The sequence below is a fragment of the Acomys minous genome (genome assembly GCF_964271855.1).
Source record: "Acomys minous genome assembly, chromosome: 6".
NCBI classification, from domain to species: Eukaryota; Metazoa; Chordata; class Mammalia; order Rodentia; family Muridae; genus Acomys; species Acomys minous.
This window is the reverse complement of record NC_140487.1, coordinates 33,337,238-33,358,304: the sequence shown is the minus strand read 5'-3', so window position 1 is coordinate 33,358,304 and position 21,067 is coordinate 33,337,238. Positions and strand designations below refer to the sequence as shown.

The following is a 21,067-nucleotide window of genomic DNA, read 5'->3' as shown; positions in this document are numbered from 1 at the left end:
AAAGGAAAAAGTTTCATCTTTCTTTCTGATTAGGAAGATCAGATGATCAGCTGATTGGCAAATTGCTGAAATATAAGACTTATTTTCTTACTTTCTAGCATTAATGGGGATTTACTTTAAAATTCATCTTTCCTATGATACAGAAAACTACAAATCCAGTGAAATATTATCCTTTCAATTAATTTTTCATTATTTTTGAGATTATAATATAACTGAATACTTTCTCCCTTTCCTAACCTCCCCCCAAGCCCTCCTATAAGCTACTCCTTGCTGTCTTTCATATTCATGAATTCTTCTTTCATTAATTTTTATTATACACACACACACACACACACACACACACACACACACACACACTACAATCTATTCAGTCTGTATAATGTTACTGTTACTGTTCGGTATGTTTTCAGGGTTGACCATTTGGGAGGCTTGTCCTTCTACAACTAATGTGTCTTTGGGCAAATGTTGCAATGAGGCAGTCTTTCCCAGAGTCCATTCATGAAGGAACAAATCACTAGCTTTCTCAGCAGTTCTTATAAACCAAACGAATATGCCTTTTCCCTGCCTCTATATTACTCCTCGTTAAGTTAAGCTACCATTTATTTATATTGGTGTCCAGGTTCCTGGGTAACAAGTAAATTGGTATTTTCTCTGTTCTAGACCATATCAACATTTCATTGAATGTAAAACATTTCAGTTCTTGATAGTCTTGCACAATAAACACTTTGAAGAATGAAAGTTCACTTTTAAGACCAGAAGGTCACCAGATACATTCTTGTTTTTATTTTTTGACGTTTTCCCTTCCTTTTTTATTTCCAAGAGTATTTATTTAATGCCATTATGAATACCATCCAGAAAACCCTTAAAAATAAAGACATATTTTATATATACACTTATATTATTACGCATATACACTATAAACCACTTACAGAAAAAAGAACCACAGAATGATCAGGAATTCTATAAATGTTACATTCATAGTGTTTTGGCTATATGTATTTGTTAGCCTTGAAGAAAACATCTTTCCTATCTTGGTGTGTACAACACCCAAAAAAACTGTCTGTACTTAGTTACGCGTGGTGACACATGCTTTTAATTCCTGTATTTCATAGGCAGAGGCAGGCAGATCACTTGGAGTTTAAGGACAGCCTTGTCTATGTAGTGAGTTTCAGGACTATCAGAGCTACACAATGAGATCTTGCCCATAATTTATAGTCATTTTTCAAAGCTATATCTGTATGGTAATCAATTGATGGATAATTGAAATTCCACAGGTTACTTTATTTCTGTGTTTTAATTTCCCTAAGAGTTCTCTCCAGGCTCAAAACCCCAGTTATTTACTATGACTCACAAAACTTTCCATGCTTGATCTGACTTTCTGTCTGTTCTTTCTTTTCCACTGGTCTCAATTTGTCTCCTCGAGTCTCAAGTACTGGACTCCTGATACTCTGTAAGTCCCTAAGCCCAACTTAAGGGTGGCTGTGTGCATCTGATTTTTTGCAGAAGTATTTGCCAAGACACATTTACCTATCTCTATCTATCTATCTATCTATCTATCTATCTATCTATCTATCTATCTATCTATCATCTATCTATCTATCTATCTATTATCTATTTATCTCCATTTATTTTTACTTTCTGTTCTTCTCACATATATTACATCTGAACACAATTTCCCCTCCCACTCATCCACCCAGTCTCTCCACCCTTCCCTGTACTCTAGATCCATCCTCCTTCCATCTACCCTCAGATAAGAGCAGGCCTGGCAAGGACATCAGCCAGACATGGCCTAACAAGCTGCAATAACACTAGGCATACACCTTGAAGTCACATCAAGGCTGAACAAGGCAACCAAGTAATAGGAAAAGGATCCCACAAGCAAGCAAAAGAGTAAGAGACAGCCCCCACTTCCACTGTTAATATTCCCACAAGAACACCAAACTACTCAGCCACAAGATATTTGCAGAGGACCTAGGTCAGACCGCTATAGGCTCCCTGAACTTGATGAGTCCTCTTGATAGGCCATGTTCTTGTGATATGTCCCTGACCACTCTGGCCAGAATCTTTCTTTCTTTCCTTTGCTTTAAAAAAATTAATTAATTTATTTACTTTATCTCAATTACAGCTTCCCCTCCCTCTTTTCCTCCCAGCCTCTCCCTTCCCCTCCCCCTCATTTCATTCCTCCCTTTATCCTTTTCTAGGAGAGGAGGCATCCCATGGAAGTCAACCCACCTTGGCATATCACATTGTAGTGGGACTAGGCGTGTCTTCTCCTATTTTGGGTAGATAAGGCATCCCAGGTAGGGAAACAGGATCCAAAGGCAGGCAACAGAGTCAGAGACAGACTCTGCTCCTGTTTTTAGGAATCCCACATAAAGACCAAGCTGCATATGTGCAGAGGACCTAGGTCTGTCCCATGCATGCTCTCTGTTCAGCAGTTCAGTCTCTTCTTAAAAAACCTTACTATACCTTTCTATTCTTCTAACACTCGAAAACTATCCCTTGCCCCTATTTTCGCAGCATTTATTTAGTGCTTGTCCTTTCCTTATTTTATTAATTTTTTAGTGTATATGTTCATATTTGAGGGCATATATTTTTGTTGTCTTATTCATTTGTATACTCTCATAGTATATGTTGCTAAAATATTGTTGAAAGGCTAAACCAAAATAATATGCTGACTCTAGAGAAACTAGGGGATCTCTAATAATCTGTAATTTTTACTCCAAATATTATTCTGAGGGTTATTATTCTTTGGGGGTCAAGCCAGTCTTTCACAAGGCTTACCTAAGACCACCAGAAAGCACAGATACTTATGTTATGATTCATAACAGTAGCAAAATTACAATTATGAAGTAGCAATGAAATAATTTTATTGTTGGGGTCACCAAAACATAAGAACCTCTCTTCAAGTGTCACAGCATTACTATGGTTGAGAACCACTTGTTCAGAGCTATATTGTATGGAAAATTAAATAAGTATTTCTCTTCAGGATATGCAATGACTGCTCACCAATTTTATGTCCTTCAGACAGTCTAAGACTTGTTGAATTAATTCTGAACTTTGCAGTCATATTTCCAAAGATGAAAGAAGAAGAGCATATCACATGAAGGAAAAGATGACTAACTAGCATGGCTGAGAAATGCTCAACTAAAAATGTCTAATTTTGTTTTTATTAAACGTTCTTAGAATACTGACAACTGTTGAGAATTCCTGAGATGTTATAGAATACAAGTATTCCATACTTACTAGCTTATGTGAGTTCAATAGCAGACCATTTTGAGCAAATGTATTTCTTCTTTTTAAAAAATTATCCTCATAACAATCATTTTTGTTATATGTGGCTGTGTGAGTGATGTACATGATATATGTGTGGGTACAGGCACGTTATAGTGTACATGTGGAAGTAAGTTAACAATTTTTTGGAGTCAGGTCTCTTCTCCCTTCATTTGTCATTATATGAGGTCATTAGGCTTTTGTCTTTTCCTATTCCTTTACAATAACTGGAGACTGCCACATTAAAAATATACACACCATTACCTCCTAAATTTTTTCTCACACTAAGCACTTGATTATTTCTTCTCATCCACTATCCACTGAAGTTTCCTCATGTAAATTACCATAATCTGTAGAGAAACTAAATTTATGTCTGTAGACAGAACACCTAATCAGAAATCTGAAAGCTGCACATGGTACTTAGAAATTAATTAGTTGACTATACCGTTTGTACCAGGTACCACATGTGTGCATCTTATAATAAAATATTAAATAAACAGTTGAAAGTGCAAATATTTTACTATAGTTGAAACAAAAATATGATCTGTATAGTGCTAGGAAACCATGGTAAGCTGAAATTATGGGACATAGGGCATAGGCGCTCCTGAGATGCCATAGCAACCTTAAGGGCTACCTAAGTTTAAAACACTGAATGTTCAGTGAGAAAAATACATTAAAATCTCTTATAGTATTCTTAGAGTCTATGGTGTCCACTCCACTCGCATATCATCAGGTCCTTAAGAGCCAAGAGGACTGATTGGCATCACTAGTTTATAAAACCTTGGCTGTATGTAGCACACATGGAAAAAAAAAAAAAAGAACCAATAGGAAATTTAGTGATTTTCCACTTCCTTGACAAAATACATGATATATATGCAAATTCCAAAATCTTTACATCACGGTTAAAGAATGCAGAAGGCACACACATTTTAGTTAACTATTACAGCCTGGGAGGGAAAAGTAAAATAAACATCGCCGTTTCAAATAGTCTTCACACAGGGCAATACGCTGTAAAGGAAGCCAGGCAGCAGTGTGTTCTGCTGGGAAGTCAGCTGATTGAAGTTAACCTGCTACTCTTTCTTACCTTTAAATGAAGGGATTATAGCAGTAGTCATTTAAGAGCCATTATAAAAATTCTGTGTGCTTAAGAAAAGCCAGGGTCACAGATAAAAGAACAGCCATAAATAAAATAGGTTCAATAAATCATACAATAAGAAAGATAGGAGGTCTTGGAGTTCCTCCTCAAGTTTCCCTTTCTTGTGTGAGAAAGAAGGTGGAGCCAGAGAAGCGAGAAATTTAACTGGAACCAATGGTAGGGGGAAGCTAGCAAAGGAGGTCATAGAAACAAGGCTCTAGGCTTTGCAAAGGGTTTGTCCTAAGGTACACTTACCATTTCTCCTTTTCTCTTTTCCTCTCTCCCTTTGTCCTCCAGCCCTCTCTGAGAAAACTGATGGGAAGAAAGGGGATTTACCTTTTCCTTTAAAACACACAGTGTATTCTAGTCTTTTCTCCCTGTATCTCCCCTCCTCATCTCATCTCTCCTGTTCCCAGCTCCACCCACCCCCCAGTCCACATGTGAAACCTGCTTCCCCTTGCCAGGAAGATCCTTGTGTCCTCACTTAAGACCTCCTTGTTACTTAGCCTCTCTGGGCCTGTGGACTGTAGCATGATTGTCTTTTATTTTACAGCTAATATCAACTTGAGTATGTACCATGTTTGTCTTTCTGGGTCTGGATTACCAGAAACTACTGGAATTCGGGGACATTTCAGGGGTGAGGTGGAAACCTAGTGTAATGGAAACATCAGGGAATCTATAAGAGTAACCCTAGCAAAGACTCCTAGTAACGGGGACCATGGAGGCTCACTCAACCAAACCATCTTTTATACCCAGGCAAGGCCTCAACTACAGGGATTGGGACTCTAACCCAGCCTTAAACCTTCACACTACAGTTTGTCCTACCTGTTGAGTATTCTGAGACCAGAGCCTAGCAAAAATGGTCATCAACAATAGCCGAGAGACTTAATCCAGCAACAAATGAGAGCAGATGCAAAGTGCCACAGCCAAACATTAAGCAGAGTTTCGTTTTTCTTGAAGAAGAAGAAGAGGAGGAAGTGAGGGAAGGGGATGGGGAGGGGGGAGAACAAAGAGGAAGGATCCGAGAGATCAGAAGGATCAGAGACACACCAGAAGAACACAGCTCAGGAGACTCGCAGAGACCTGAGAGCCTGTAGGTGTCTGACCTAGGTCCTCTGCATACATGTTATGGCTGAGTAGCTTGGTGTTCTTGGAATCCCAAAAGTGAGAACGTGGGCTGTCCCTGACTCTTTTGCCTGCTTGAGAGACCCTTTTCCTCCTTCTGGGTTGTCTTGTCCAGCCTTGTCATATTGTGCCTGGTCTTACTACATCTTGCTGTGCCCTGTCTTGCTGATGCCCCAGAGAGGACTGCTCTTTTCTGAGGGGAGGTGGAGAGAGTGGATCAGGGGGAAAAGAGAGGGAGTAGAGATGGGAGTGTGGGGGAAAGTGTGATCGATTGGGACATAATGTATCAGAGAATAAAAAAAAATCAATAAACAGTGTAGATGTTGGGGTCTGTGCAAGAGGAATAGCAAAACAGCTGTAGAACTCATGGAATGTGGCCCACCAGTTAGCAAACCCATGATGGGTGTGTCTCAGCAAGGCATAACCCCGAGAACTGCATGTACTGATGACTTCATGCTCTGCTTGTTACCTTATGGTCCTTATAATACTCTTAATATGTGAATTGTGTGAGTACTATAAAGGGGGCTCCCAGCCCCTCACTGGGCAGTAGCATTGGCATACGCAATAACAATGCTTGATCTCTTTCACTTATCACTGCTGGAGCAGATTAATGATTCAACCACCGTCTCTCAAAACAATCTACAGATGTAAATTGTTAACAATGATCATTACCCTTAGAAAGGATTTGGAAAAAGAGAGATTTCAACAAGGTTAGGTAAAGATGTTTTTGCTAGGGGATCTGACATAGAAAGTCTTAGGGGAAAATAGATTGTTTAGCAAAATGAGGTAAAGATGTTTTTGCTGTTGGCTCTGATACAGGAAATCTTAAGGGTCAGTTGAAGTTAAGAGAAAGTTCACTCTTATTAGTAAAGCTAGGGGACTTTTTGAGGTTGGCAAAGCAAGAACAATGACCCATAGCACCATTGGCTGACGTGACTCTTTCAAGCTGGGCTGTTGACTGAGATGACGATTGACTTCTTTATTCTATTTTTCTGCCCTCAGCTTCCTGATATGATTTAATAAAACATATTAATGAGTAGATGAGCACCTTTAGGACTAAAAATCAACATGGCTGATTATTTTTATGTAGGAGTTTAGATTTGTGATTCCTTTAAGTTCTTCATAAGATTACTTCTTAAGATAATTGATTCCTTCTTTGTAACTGCAAATTGCAGCCTGCCAATAAAGAAAAACTGGCTGAGAAATTCCCTCGCTTGCGTATATTCTGTTAATATGTAACAAGTTAATATGTAACAAATGTATGTGGGTTCTCAGAAATAACTTGTTATTTATGCTTGTTCCTTACCCATAATACATAAGACACTTGGCCATGTGAAGGTATTGTGGAACATGATTTTCTTACATTTATCCATTGTAATAATTTATTTATAGGGAAATCGAATGTAAATACTTTGTGATTTTTGTATTGCTTGAAAGATTTTGTTTGGGTATATAATCTGTAAAAGGAAAAGGATAAGAGCAGTAGAAGAAGAAGAAGAAGAAGAAGAAGAAGAAGAAGAAGAAGAAGAAGAAGAAGAAGAAGAAGAAGAAGAAGAAAACAGATAAGAGTAGGGATAAGCATGTGTGTGGCCAGCCAACCACAGTATTCATGCCCCACCTTAGTTTTCCCCAGTTGATATCGACGTAGGTCGCAGGGTTCACGTCCCTGTACAGGCACCAGAATATCGAAGTCCTACTTCGATATCAACTGGGGAAAACTGAGGTGGGGTGTGAACCCTGTGGCTGGCTGGCTGGTGACCCTGTAGACTTTCTCTGAGGGCAACTTTCCAAGCCAGAACTGATAGTTACCACTGATGGTGGCAAGCTGGGGCTAGGGCTGAGGGCTCCTAGCAGGGGCTTCCACTAATGGTGACAAGTGGGGGCTTCCACTGAAAGAGATCAAGTATTGTTATTGCGTATGCCATTGATACTGCCCACTGAGGGGCTGGAAGCCCCCTTTATAGTACTCACACAGTTCACATATTAAGGGGATTATAAAGACCACAGAGGTAAGAAGAAAAGCCATGCTTCAGAACAGCGTGAAGTCCTCAGGACACGCAGTTCTCAGGGGTCATTCTTCGCTGAGACATACCCATCGTGGGTTTGCTGACCAGTGGGCTGCATTCCATGAGTCCTAGAGCTGTTCTGCTGTCCCTCTTGCATGGAGCCCAACATCTAGAAATGGGCCTCCTCCTGGCTTTTAGACAATAATATATGCACAATTTTTATATTAAAATGTTTTTTTACATATTATCTGTTTTAAAAGTAGATTTTTAATGCATTATAATGTGTGAAAAAATTGGTAATTAAATAAAAAAACCTCACTTAGATGCTACATTATCAACCATTGTACAGCTCTGCTTCTTTTTTTTTTTTTGCTGTCATATTTATTATTACATTTATTTACTAGAAAACAGTTACTGTTTAATGCAGTTATAGTGCATAGTAGAAGACGAAGTTTTCATCTAGAGAAAAATGAGAAAATTTATGTTCAATTAGTAAGCATTGAAAACTTATTATATTATGTTCTCATATACGGACTAGGACAACGATCTTTTGATTTTCTTTTTGCCCCACACTCCACCTAGGGCACGTAATTGTCACATGGATGTACTTACTAGACTGCGAGGGTTGACATATTCAATCCCAAGTGTAGTCATAGCTTTCACAATGGTCAGGATGGACTGCACGGTGTTACTGTAAACCACTGCCTTAAACTCCATGCATTCTTGTTGGCTGTAACCATTCTTATGGATGATCCTACAATTAAGCATGAAAGACTTTTGTGAGCTGATCTGTTGTCGCACAAATATTGCAGCATATTAGTATATGCAGCTTAAAAACGAAAGGATTTTGATCATGTATGTATGTTGAGTCTGAACAATTTTATATCTCTGAATGTTTATCATTCATTGTCTTTTCATATATATATATATATATATATATATATATATACACACACACACACACACACACATATATTGGCTATGGGAGAAACACAGGCTAAATATAAGAAGAATTTAAGACATGTGTAGATCAAATAGTTTTTGAAATATATAAGTCACAACATTTTAGTTGGAACATAGATTCCTTTTTCATGACTTCCAGGTCAGAGACAACCATCCAGGCCTGAATCCTGGTTTACCCTGTTTTCTAGAGGATATGAAGTCACTTAGCAGGACAGCCCTAGCTTTTCCTATCACTTAAGAAACACTTAAAGTAGGAGTGTCTGCTTTCTATTTACAGCATTAACAAAGGCATTCTTCTTCCCTTTAAAAAATTTTTTTTTTAAATTCAGGTAATTGCCCTCTGTCCGCAGCTCCCTTGCCATTCCTCCATGTGTGTACGTGCTCCTGGATCATCAGAAGTGAACTGCCCAGACAAGAGGTTTGGCTGGGCTCCTCTCTTCCTTCCACCCATTCACTCATAAGTCACCATTTGACTGAGGGTTTAGGAATCATAGCTTAAAATAGATTTTCCTGTTAGAGCTAAACTCTGTGCTGGTGCTAGCTCATTGAGCCCTTTGTCCATGCTAACAGCAGCGTGATCTCTAATTCCACTAGATAATTATTCTTTCCTGCTACACTCTTATTTATGACATAGTCACACTTGAACTTGTTGTTTTTCAGTCTCTATTTTTATAGGCTTAAGCATACTTATTTACCCAGATGTTTTCTTCAAGGTTTCTAACTACAAATAGCCAAAACGCTATGAATGTAACATTTATATAATTCCTGATAGTTTTGTGGTTCTTCTCACTCACTGTAGGTAGTATATTGTATGTATGTGTAATAATATAAATGTGTATGTAAAAAATAAAAATAAAAACATAATAAACACAGATAAACAGATAAAGTGAGTAAAAAAAAACCAAAAATCATAGTTATTTAAATGAACAGTCATTTTGCCATATAAAAAGAAATATTTTAAATGTTAAATCATGTATAAAGTCAGACAATAAAAAGAACATTTGAAACAAAGGCAATGATAAATATTACAGATATACAACTGAGTAAATATAAAAAGCAAAGCCTGTTATTTAAAACAGTAACCTGCCCAATATAGATAAATGAAGAACTGTACTAAAAAGATGGAAGTCAACTATCTGTTACAAAGAACATAAATTAGATCATTCATTCAAACTTTACTAACTATAAAATTAAAGCTCATGTCAATATTAGGGATTTTTGCTATAACAAATTATTAAACATAATTTTAGTTGGATGTGGTAACTTATTCCTATAAGTCTCAGAAGGCATATACATATGTATATATATACACACATACATTATATATACATTTTGTGTGTGTGTGTGTGTGTGTGTGTGTGTGTGTGTGTGTGTTTGTATGTGTGTGTAGGGTAGAACCCTCCTGTAATTTCTCTGCCCGTGATAGCATGTCTATTACTGTAGTCACATTGGTGAGACTTTATGAGAAGATTGTACTTACTCATAAATATATAACAAAAATTAATGAAAAAAGAGGCAAAGGATATGGAAAAGACCAAGAAAGGGTATGTGGAAAATTTATAGAGAGAAAGGGGGAAATTATGTAATCATATTGTGATAAAATACTAAAATAAATAATTAAAACAGAATTGTTCATTGCATAGACAAACACCACATATAAACATTAGAAATAGCTGTGTACCTACTTCATTTGCTTAACAATAGTACTTTTCCCAGATTCACCTGCTCCTGAAACAAAATGAAGCAAATGTTATTCACTGATCCACCAAATTTGTATAAAAATTAAAATTTATTTTATCACATGAAAAATTTTCACCCCTGTTTTCATGTGACTTCTAAGGGAAAGAATGTGTACTAATAGAGATAATTATATTTTAAACATAAACATCACTTGAGATTTTTATATCTCCTGAGTTTGCAACCCAGTGATAGAATCCATAATTTCAGACTCTAAGTCAGTCTTGGCCTCCTAATATGACACTTTGTATCTCTATTTGAATAAATGACAAAATAAGAAAACCATAAATAATTTTATTTCCTGAACTATTCAAACAGAAATCTATCCTGATTAAAACATGCTTTTTTTTCTCAGAAGCCTATCATACCTTTGTGTATGGCTGTAATTTCCTTTATCAAAATGAATGAAGTTTCTTAAAACCTATGTACCTCCAAGGAGCCCTAATGCATACAAGGTGATATGGACTGTCTTCTGCCATAGGACCGGGTGCAATGAGGTAGGTATAAAAAAACCCAGCAGAGTATCATGATTTCAGTGTAAGTGAAAGGAAATTTGAGTGATAAATCTGAATCTGATCATTTAATCAATGTTATACTTATGGATTAGAGCACCCTGGCACCACCTCCACTTACTTGAGCTTCATGCTTTTTCTAGTGCCCACCTCCACCTCCTTGCTTATACATTTCCATGTATCATTTTATTTTTTCATCCTTATTCATCAGTGTAAGATATATTTCACATAAAAAATTAATTCTTTGAATTTATATTTCAAAACTAACCCACCTGCATCCAAGAAGTTATTTGCAATTGATACCTTCTGGGAGAGGAGAATCAGTTGTCTTCAAAGGCTTGTCCCTGTGGGTACCAACTCACACCAGTGCAGGTCCCATGCCCAGGAGCAATGGCTAACACAAAATGGCCTCATCTGCCATCTGTCTGCCTGTCTATCATCTATCTATATATTACAGTTAAGGGTTAGGGTTAGTTTTGTTTTGATATTTTATTATTTTCATTTGTTTGTTTTGATTTTAGAGTTGGGGAGGGAGAGACAGACAGACAGATACACACACACAGAGAGAGAGAGAGAGAGAGAGAGAGAGAGAGAGAGAGAGAGAGAGAGAGACAGACAGACAGACAGACAGACAGACAGACAGAGACAGAGACAGAGACAGAGACAGAGATACAGAGACAGAGACAGACAGAGACAGAGAGACAGTCAGACAGAGAAAGAGAGGCGGGGGGGGGGGTTGGGGGAGGGAGAGGGAGGGAGGGAGGTCCTGAAACTGCATGGATAGGGGTTTGGGAGGATCTGGAAGGAGTTGTGGGATGAAAACTGTGTGATCAAAATATGCTGCATAAAATTATATTATAGGTAAATTTAGTAAACCGATTTTGTCCTTCGTATGAGACAACATTTTTTGAAGTATTTCTGTCTGGTCTTAAATGTTTTCCTGAGCCTGGGTGAACAGACAAAGAGGCATCTAAATTTAACTCTTATGATAGAAAAATGTTATTGTCCCTGGCAAGTCTTAATGTATCTGATTTCTGTAGTTGTCTATACAGCTGCCTATCATGTATGATACAGAAAAATAAGGGGTGGTAGGAGTGTAGTAAATAATATTTCATGGAGAAGTGGGGATGGACCGATTCTTCCTTTTGGATAAACTGACATGATGTGTTGCAGGATATTTGATCCCGTTGTGAACCTCGAGGTTGTGAACTGTAAACGTGTTTCTTGTTTGGTGTGGTTCAGCCCTAACACAAACCTCTAATCCAAGAGCTTTCCATATACAGGATTTAATAAAGTCAACTCTAGGTCAAAAGGTCAAGCAAGAAACCAGATGACAATGATTAAAAAGAAAGGAGGGACTTTGAGAGAAGAGTATTTAAGGCAGCATGGAGGAGGAGAAGAAGGAGCTTTTTGGCTTTTTCCTCCTGGGCTGTCAGCTGTGCTGAGTAAGAAAGGCATTTTCAGTCAGGACCTGAGCTGATTAGGAAGGTCAGCTGGGTGCTTTCTCTGCCTCTCTGAGCTAGTGGGTTTTCACCCCAGCATCTGGCTCCTGAGGCTTCATTGGTAAAATTGAACAGTTGAGATTTTCATTTCTTATAACAACAATGATTCTTGTCCACTATTATGCTAGTGTGCTTTATGTCATGGGTCAGTAAAGTTAAAAGCAGAACCGATGAATGCAAAAATCAGCCACAGTAATTTACCAATACGCCTCCATAGACTTATTTTTTTCCATCTATTTTTTGCAGTGCTGGTGTTAAAATTAGGGCTTGTGGGCTCTAAACATTCATTCCATCACAAAAGTGTAATCCAGCCCTGTGTCTTTAACTGCTAGCAACAGAAGTGGATTTTGGAAACTAAGTATCAGCAGGCACAGCTGCACACAATCTCACTTCACCAAATCAAATACATATATTTAGTTTTATTGGCTTGAAAATTTCCAGCTTTGGGAATTTGAGAGGAAAAATCAATGACCTTAGCATGAGCTGCAGTCCTACCCTATGCAGGTTTACTTTGTGCAGAAAAATAACTCGAGAACTTTTGAAACTGAGAAAAGAATGTCTCATTTTGACTATCAATTAAAAATTTAAAGCGCTTATATATTGTCTGTGACTCTTGAACAAAGTAAAAGTTATTCAGGTAGTATTTTCAAAGAAATGAAATATCAGTTTTTAGAAAACAAAAAGCATATAACGAATTTTAGGATATGATAAAGCTTGTAGGTGGAGTATATGTTTAGTATGTGTGAGGCCATGAATTTCATCTCCATCAAAACACACACGCACAAATAAGATTCCAGAATTATATATTATGTGTGTCATGGATAATAAAGAAATATGGTATCACTTTACCACTATTGGTCAGGTTAAAAAAGTCACAAACATATTTTATTTTATTTTTTTATGTTGTAGAATACTCAAAATTGTGTCACACATTTTGGGGACAAAAGTGACTTTTAGGCTATCCCAAAGTGCAAAAGTACATTCAGAGTGGTCTTTTATTATCCACTGGTAACAAACTTGGTTGACTCCAGGAGTCCTTTGAAGGCACAAAACTCATCAAGTACTCAGATCTCTTATATAATAGGATATCATATTTGCTTAAAGCATACACACATTCACCACCTTGCTTTATAAACTGTTAGATTACTTATAATGTCAACTATAATGGGAGTGTGATGTAAAATTATTATTCTCTATGGTTGATAGGACAATGAGAATAAATATCTCCATGTATTAAGTACAGGTGCCAAATTTCAAGCATTTTTGCTCTTTAGTTGCCTGGAACCACTGATGTGCACTCCATAAATACTGAAGGTAATGGTCAAGATCAGATGACAATCACACTGATGATACTAAGCACTGGAATTTCCCAAATTATTTATGAGAGGTATTATAAGTATGTAACAATTCTTTTAACTTAGCATATAATTCAGAATGAGGCTAAGGATATAGAACAACTCATTACTTTAAAGTAGCAGATAAGTTGATGAAACTTCATATTAATAATTCATATTTTCATTGGTAATTATTTTTAGAGCAGCATTTAATGATTTTTAGTGCTTTTTAAGCTATTGTATTTTCTCTGTGTAGTAAGTTTAATGTTCAAAGTGATGATCCTAAACAGTTAACTGCAATATCGGCATAATTCCAAGAGAAAAAAAAAACCACAACCCATCTAAAAATCTCCTTCATTATTTAAGACTCCCTCTCAAAGTTCTGCAGAAATGAACTGTTCATTCGCATTTCACATTGGTTGTAGGTCTTATTTCACAATCACCACTCCATTCTTGCAGGATTAGATCATGTTCTGGGCTAAATATACACATGACAGCATGTTCACATATGCCGAGTACACCCCAAAATAGTTCCTTCCTTCTCAATTGTGGTCATAACTAACATTATTTTCTGGGCTAAAGAGTACCAAAGGAATTTTCACAAGATACATATCTGTTTCTTTGAAGAGGATAATATTTTAAATAACAATTAAATTTGTACTTAAGTTTCATCTTAATACACACAGATTGTAAATAAAAAAATAAAACTACTGGTATTTAGAAATATTGAAAAGAAATTTAAATCTGTACAATAGTAATACCAGTAACTGAACTCTACTGAATGCCACAAGGCTTGGTTGCTCATTTGGCTAAAACAGGCAAGATGAGATTAAATAATGGGAATATATTGATATGTATAATATTTTTCTAGGCCATTAAAGTCATATAGAAATTTAGATGAGCCATCCATCTAGAAAGTGTTGTTCTGGCATGAGAGAAATGGAAACTGTGCAGATGAATGTACTCATACAAATTCTAGATCTACCTTCAAATAAACGCTCAATTCTCCTGGTAATGCTCTGTCATATTACATTATTTTTAGGCATAGAGCAAAGAATTTTTAATGGTTTCAAGGTATATTTACTCTAAGTTAAAATGAAAGCTGTGCTTTCATAGGCAGTCTTTGTGCTAAAGTGCCAGCTTCTTATCATATTTAGCCTTTTAAAGGAATAACTTGCCTCGCTCAATAACTCTCCTCATAAGTAAAATTAAAAATCTGTCTTCTCTACATGATATATGTAGCCTGGACTCAAAGATGAAATAACAGAAAAAAAAAAGAAAGAAAGAAAGAAAGAAAGAAAGAAAGAAAGAAAGAAAGAAACACTGTGCAAGTGCTTTTAGAATTAAAGAAACATATTATATTTATTTATGTAATTTACTTGAGCTTCCATACACTTCTGACTTTTACTAGGCAGCATGATTAAGTTCTATCTCTATGAGCATCAGTTTCCTTGTAAATCAAATCTTATTATTAACATGTACATTTTATGGCTTTCAGAGATTAAATCATAGGTATGTGTGACTTGGAAAACACTGTAGTAAGTACTAGGTGTCTTCTCAGACATGAAGAATGTGCTTTCATCCTTTTAAAGACCCTTCAAGTAAAGTAACTTCCACTCTTTTTTTTTAATTTTACATTTTATTAAAATTTTAGTAACTTGTATATGTGTATTTGTGGGTATGTACACACAAGGGCAAGCTCTGAGAGAGTCTAGAAGTCCCTAAAAGGTAGGCATTACAGACAACTGTGAGCCACCTAATGGGGTGCTGGGAACTGAACTCAGGTCCTCTGGAAGAGCTGTAAGCACCCCTAGCTATCTTAGTTATAGCTCCAGCCCTTCTGTTATTTTAATACTTTCTTATGGATCATGGTTGTTAGATTTCCTACACAATGCTCACTCCTTGCCAGTACCCAGGTTCTGAGATTTCTGCTGCCACTGCAGTGGCTACAAGTCCAGTTATTCAGATGCAGCAGCACAGAGGAAGCCACTTCAGTCACAGTTTTTAAAAACAGAATGCTTTCCAAAATAGAGACAGTGATTAGTTTGTTTTCATGTATTTGTTTTACCTTCCTTCTTTGTCATGTTTCTTCCATAGATGCTTATGTTTAGCCCAGTGTTGTTAATGCTTTCTGTAGTTTTCCAATGGGAAGTCAGCCACAAATAATAGATACAAGTGTTTTTTAACTACAATAAGGAAATATATTGTACTCCACTTTGTTTACTTAAAACAGATTTCTGAAGTACAACTTTCTCAAACTTCTTCTGATTTTAAGTCATAAGAAAGGAAAAAAGGGAATAAATTTTGGGAATATATTTCTCCTTCCTATCATTCACATTCTTGACTTGTTCCATCACTCTGTGCTCCCAACTAAGCCTGACTGATTGAAATTCATGCCTATGCACCTTCACCCAGATTCTTGGTTCTTGCCTAGAATGTGCCAATGGAAAGGTCAAGGGCAAGAAAAAGCCAATGTTAAATCTGTTATGAGGAAGTCCAATAATCATTATTAATACTTTCCCGTTCACTGTCTATAGACAACAAGACTAATGGTGGTTCATCAGTAAGTATGATATTTAAATTTCTTCAAACTATTTATCTATGTAATGGGAAATGGAATTCTCTTCTCTTCCTAGTTTGCTCTTGATAGGTGCTAATGAATATTTATCTTTTTATTTTGATTCATATTTTATCCTCTCTTGGTATAATTATGAGAACCATTCTCTATTAGCATGTTGGTATGGTAAATACCAATGAATGTCCTTATAGTTTAAACACTATTTTTGGGATTAATCTATCATGTAATTCCCCTATTTTCATTTTTATGTTGGATTTCATATTATCCTGTCACCAGTCTGACAATATATTTTTTATCTTTTACAAAAGTAAAAATACTTCCATTGTCTTTATCAAATATTTTTCAATGACCTGACAAAACTCTCCTATACAAACTTTTGTAATGTTGACAATATCTGTCTATTAAATATTTGTTAGAAATTAGCTGACAAGAAATACAAACATTACACAGAGAGGCAGGCCTTGAAACACATAGCTCTAAATGGGATGTCTCCATCTAACCACTCATTCCAGAGCTAAGGGAATTCTGTGAAAGAAGAGGTGGAAAATTTGCAAGAGCCAGATAGCATGGAGCATACCAAGAGAACAAGGCCCTCTAAATTAACTAAGCAAGGTGCATATGAACTCCCAGAGACTGCAGCTGTATGCACAGGGCCTACATGGGTGTGCACCAGGTCCTCTGAATATATATGAAAGCCATTAGGTTAGTATTTTTATAGTAATCTTGACTATGAGAGTGTGTCTCTGATTCTTGTGCATGCTCCTGGGCCTCTTTTCCTCCTGTTAGGTTGCCAAGTCCAACTTTGATAGATATGATAGTTTTTGCTTCATCACACTATGTTTTATTTTGCCATGTTTAGTTGTTATCTCTTAGAAACAGATTGTTTTCTAATGAGAGCCAGGAATGGAGTGGATATAGAAGGCATGGAAGGTGATCAGGAACTTGAAGGAGTGGAGGGAGGGGCAACTATAGTCAGGATTTTTCTATGAGAAAAGAATATATTTTCAATAAAAGGGAAAAGTGATTGTCAACTAAGAAAGAAAGAAAGAAAAAAAGAGACAAGAACATGGGCAAGGAAATTGTAGAAGGCATCAGACCTTTAGATTCACTGAGACCTATTTCATGTTTATATACACACACACACACACACACACACACACACACACCAGGTTTATATCTACTTCACAGTGCATGATTAATTGGAAACTTAGTGTTTTGGCATCAAGAAATTCACTAGACAATGAAGATCAAAGTAAAATAAGTCACACAATGTTTTGCTTTGTTTTGTGTTGTAGAATTCTCTCTTTTTAAGTACAGGGTTAAATTCAGAATTGGTCAGTACCATGATTAAGCTTATAATGTCATCATATGACCATTTCTTTTTTTATTCCACTAAAGAGTGTAGATGTTGTTTCAATGAGAACCCAAGTAATTTTGAGGTTGAGAGAATGTGAGGGCTCTAAGTTTAGTTCCATAAGTTATTGTACGATACCTTAATTAAAACAAGTTTAAGATGAAAAATACAGGGTAAATAATTTGAACTGAGGTAAAAATGAGAGCGAATCAGATTTTGTTGTTTTAAACTAAAAACTAAATCAAATGTAGAGTTCAGAATTCAAAAGGAAAAAAAATAGTCAAATACTTCAAAAAATCAAAATAGGGAAAACTGAAGAGAGTGTGATTTAATTTATTAAATTAAATCTCAGCAGCTCAGCCTACATATTGCTGGTACCAATAATAGAGTAGTACGAGAATGAGTTTATGAAACTATTGTTATCTTGAATAAATAAAAGCTGTGATATTACTGCTGCTGATTCTTTCTCATCCCTGTTAATAAATGTTATTCTTTCAACTTAATGAAAGCCACCACTTAAGTTTGAGAACAATTACCTTCCTTTCCACTTGAGAACTTCACACATAACAACTTGTGACCTGATGGCTATCTCTCTGGACTGCTCAGCTTCTCTGGTTATAGACGCTAATGCATCGCTGCAACCAGTCAGCACTCAGTTCATAATTTGGGAAAACTCAATGTTCTCCACCACACTTTGAATTATTGGGGCTTGATTGTGAATGGCACATTTTCAGTCACCTCTTCATATTATTTTACCTTGTTCTTCCCCATCACAATCACATTCTAGCTGACCAGTTTCTCCAACCCACATACCTCAAGCTTCATAATTCTGTGGTCATTTAACAATACTGTCTATCGTAATCAGCAATATAGCCATTTCAGAGAACTGGCTTACAATTTGTGTTTTTATAAAAGAAGAGAAAATATCTTTAAAATGGTGTGTTGAAAACATTTATCAATTCTTTAGGAAATTTATCTCAACATGTAGACTAGTCTTTTATTTATTGATTTATTTTTTTTTTTATGGGAGAAAGGACTTATTCTGTTTCAACTCAAGGTACAGTCTGCCATGGTGGGGAAGCCAAAGAGACAGGAGCTTGAAGAGGTTGATCAGTTTTATCCACAGTCAAGAAACAGACGTCAGTGGTTACATGTGTGAATGTTCTCTCTATTGCTACATTAGTACACTTGTGCCAGTCCAAGAGAATGTTAACTGCACTAGTGGTAATGTCTACATTTCCTCTTACATTTTAGTTGCCTTTGTCATGTTCATATTACTTTGACTCCAGTGTAGAGCCTCTGAGAATTCTGTGGAACTAGGGAACATGTGCTTGATAGTTTCAAAGTTCTTCCCTCTCATCTTCCTAAATCTTCAATTATAGGTAATTATTGTAAGAACTGTGGGCATGGCTTGCCACAGAACTCCAACAAGGAAGCAGAGAACATGTCTCTTTCTTTGAGAAACAAGAGATACAGCCTACAGTTAGCTGTTGAAACTCAGTAGTGTGATCAGAGCAAAAGAACACTTAAAAAATGAAAAGCTCTGTTGTGTGATAGATTCAGAATCCTGAAATAATGAATTATTTCATATATAACTAGCATCAGAGTAAATACACAAGTGTCAAAAAGTCAAAGCTCTTATTTTGATTCGTTTCTGTATTGATTTAGATTTTTATTAATTTGGGGAATCTTTTATACAATATTTTAACACAAGGTTAATATTCAAAATCAAAACTGATTGGTGGATTAATTGGCCTATAGCTTGAATGTGGATAAATTGAAAACACAAACAAGGAAAAGAGAAAACTGAATCCATGAACACCCCTGGGTCATCCCCTGGGTTACACAATATATTTACCTAATATATATTGTCCAGACATTTGGTTAAAAATATCATCGGTTTTAGTATCCTAAATTATACCTTTTATGTTTTCTTCTCCAGAACTCCACAAATTCCCCTTAAATCTCACATGTTGCTGAATGGAAATAATTACTATGCCTAATTCACCCAACTTATTCCTCACACAAGAAGTTACAAGCTCTATTGTTTTATCCCAGTGGCCACTATATGTTAAGTGGTTTATGAAAAATAGGTTGCACACAGATTATTTTAATTAATTTACCAATTATTGAAACTACAGTAATCATAAAACAGTATCATTTGCTTTGAAGGGATGAAAAACAGACACATAATTTATGGCATGAGTGAATATATAAGTGTTCTATAAGGAACTGAATGCCATGTTTTTAAGTGTACAGCAATCTTAATGGCACTATTAATCCTGAAGTCTTAGTAATATTCTTGATATATCTTTAAGTGCTTAGTCATTATTATACATAAAACTCAAGACTAATTGATTTGTACACATTACTTTTGAGACCAATACTCAGCTTATTTCTGTGTAAACAAATAGTATACATTTATGACTTGTCATTAAGGATTTTAGCTGTTCTTTGGGAAACAGAATGCAACAAAGTAACAAATGTGTATGAGTCTTCTTTTAGTAATGATATTCTATAGGTAAACTGAGGCATCTAATATTTATCTCTTAAACAATGTAATAAGTACAAAGCATAAAACAAATTACAAAATACATGTAGAGTATATATAAAGTCAGTCCACTTAGTATTCCAAACATATTTCCATTACTAAATCCTCAAAGAAGCTATATGCTTAAAATTTGAATGTGAGCAAAGTAAATATGACATAAGTGAGGAAAACAATCAGATGCTGAAAGCAAAAGAGAAACATGTTACCTAGCAGCAGCAACTTAACAGTCCTTGCATCTCTCTCAGCATCTTCCTGAAGCTTCTTCTCCAGTTCTTTTGACCTTTTGGCTGACTCCTTGCTCTCTGAACTAATTCCACTTCCCATTTTTTAATGGTAGATGCTGTTCAGCTGATTTGCTCCAACTTTTCAGGTACAGAGAAAGCTGTGGTTTGGATATGGGACATAAGAGCTATGCTTGCTAGAGCAGGCAGCAGCCTGTGCCCTGCCCTCTCAATTCTGCTTTGACTGAGGGGATCTTTTCCATCTGTCACCTGATCAAGAGGGAAAACCATAACCATGCAGCTCCAATGGACGCTGAAGAGGAAACTCATTATGCTTTCAAATTCAGGGAGCATATCTGGCCCACCTTCAAAATCACACCTGCCTTAAAGTCGAACATCAAATACAGGGAAAATATTCACAATCTTGACACTCAAGACTGTGTAACAGGCTATGCAAGCAAAATATCGTTCACCAACAGGAACTATTTGTTATTGGTATTCTATTTATTATTAACCAAAACACTAGTATTTTATCTTCAGATACTTTGGTTTTAGATCCTTCATAATTACTCTTATGCCTCATCATACTGCATGATGCTATTCAAATTTCATTTTGACTATGTGACAGATACATTGGGAATCTCTTAATATATCAATAAATTAGAAAACATTCAAAAATAGAAACAAAGGATATGTTTCACATGTTCATACATGTTTTATAGCTACAAATGTGAAATTATAGGTCTGGTATCTTAATTTATGTATTTTTAGTCTCA

General features: G+C 36.1%; 1 protein-coding gene across 1 annotated transcript in view; it reads right to left on the bottom strand.

Moving 5' to 3' along the window:
• The window catches only part of GNAT3 (G protein subunit alpha transducin 3), a 40,212-nt gene extending 19,803 nt beyond the window's left edge, over window positions 1–20,409 (bottom strand). The window contains exons 1-3 of the mRNA XM_084784979.1: window positions 20,277–20,409; window positions 10,188–10,230; window positions 8,152–8,293 (exon numbers count right to left, since the gene is read on the bottom strand). Coding sequence (XP_084641105.1) covers window positions 8,152–8,293; window positions 10,188–10,230; window positions 20,277–20,394 — 303 coding nt within the window. The 5' untranslated portion in view covers window positions 20,395–20,409. The remainder of the gene's footprint in view (window positions 1–8,151; window positions 8,294–10,187; window positions 10,231–20,276) is intronic.
• Between the last annotated feature and the right edge of the window lie 658 nt (window positions 20,410–21,067).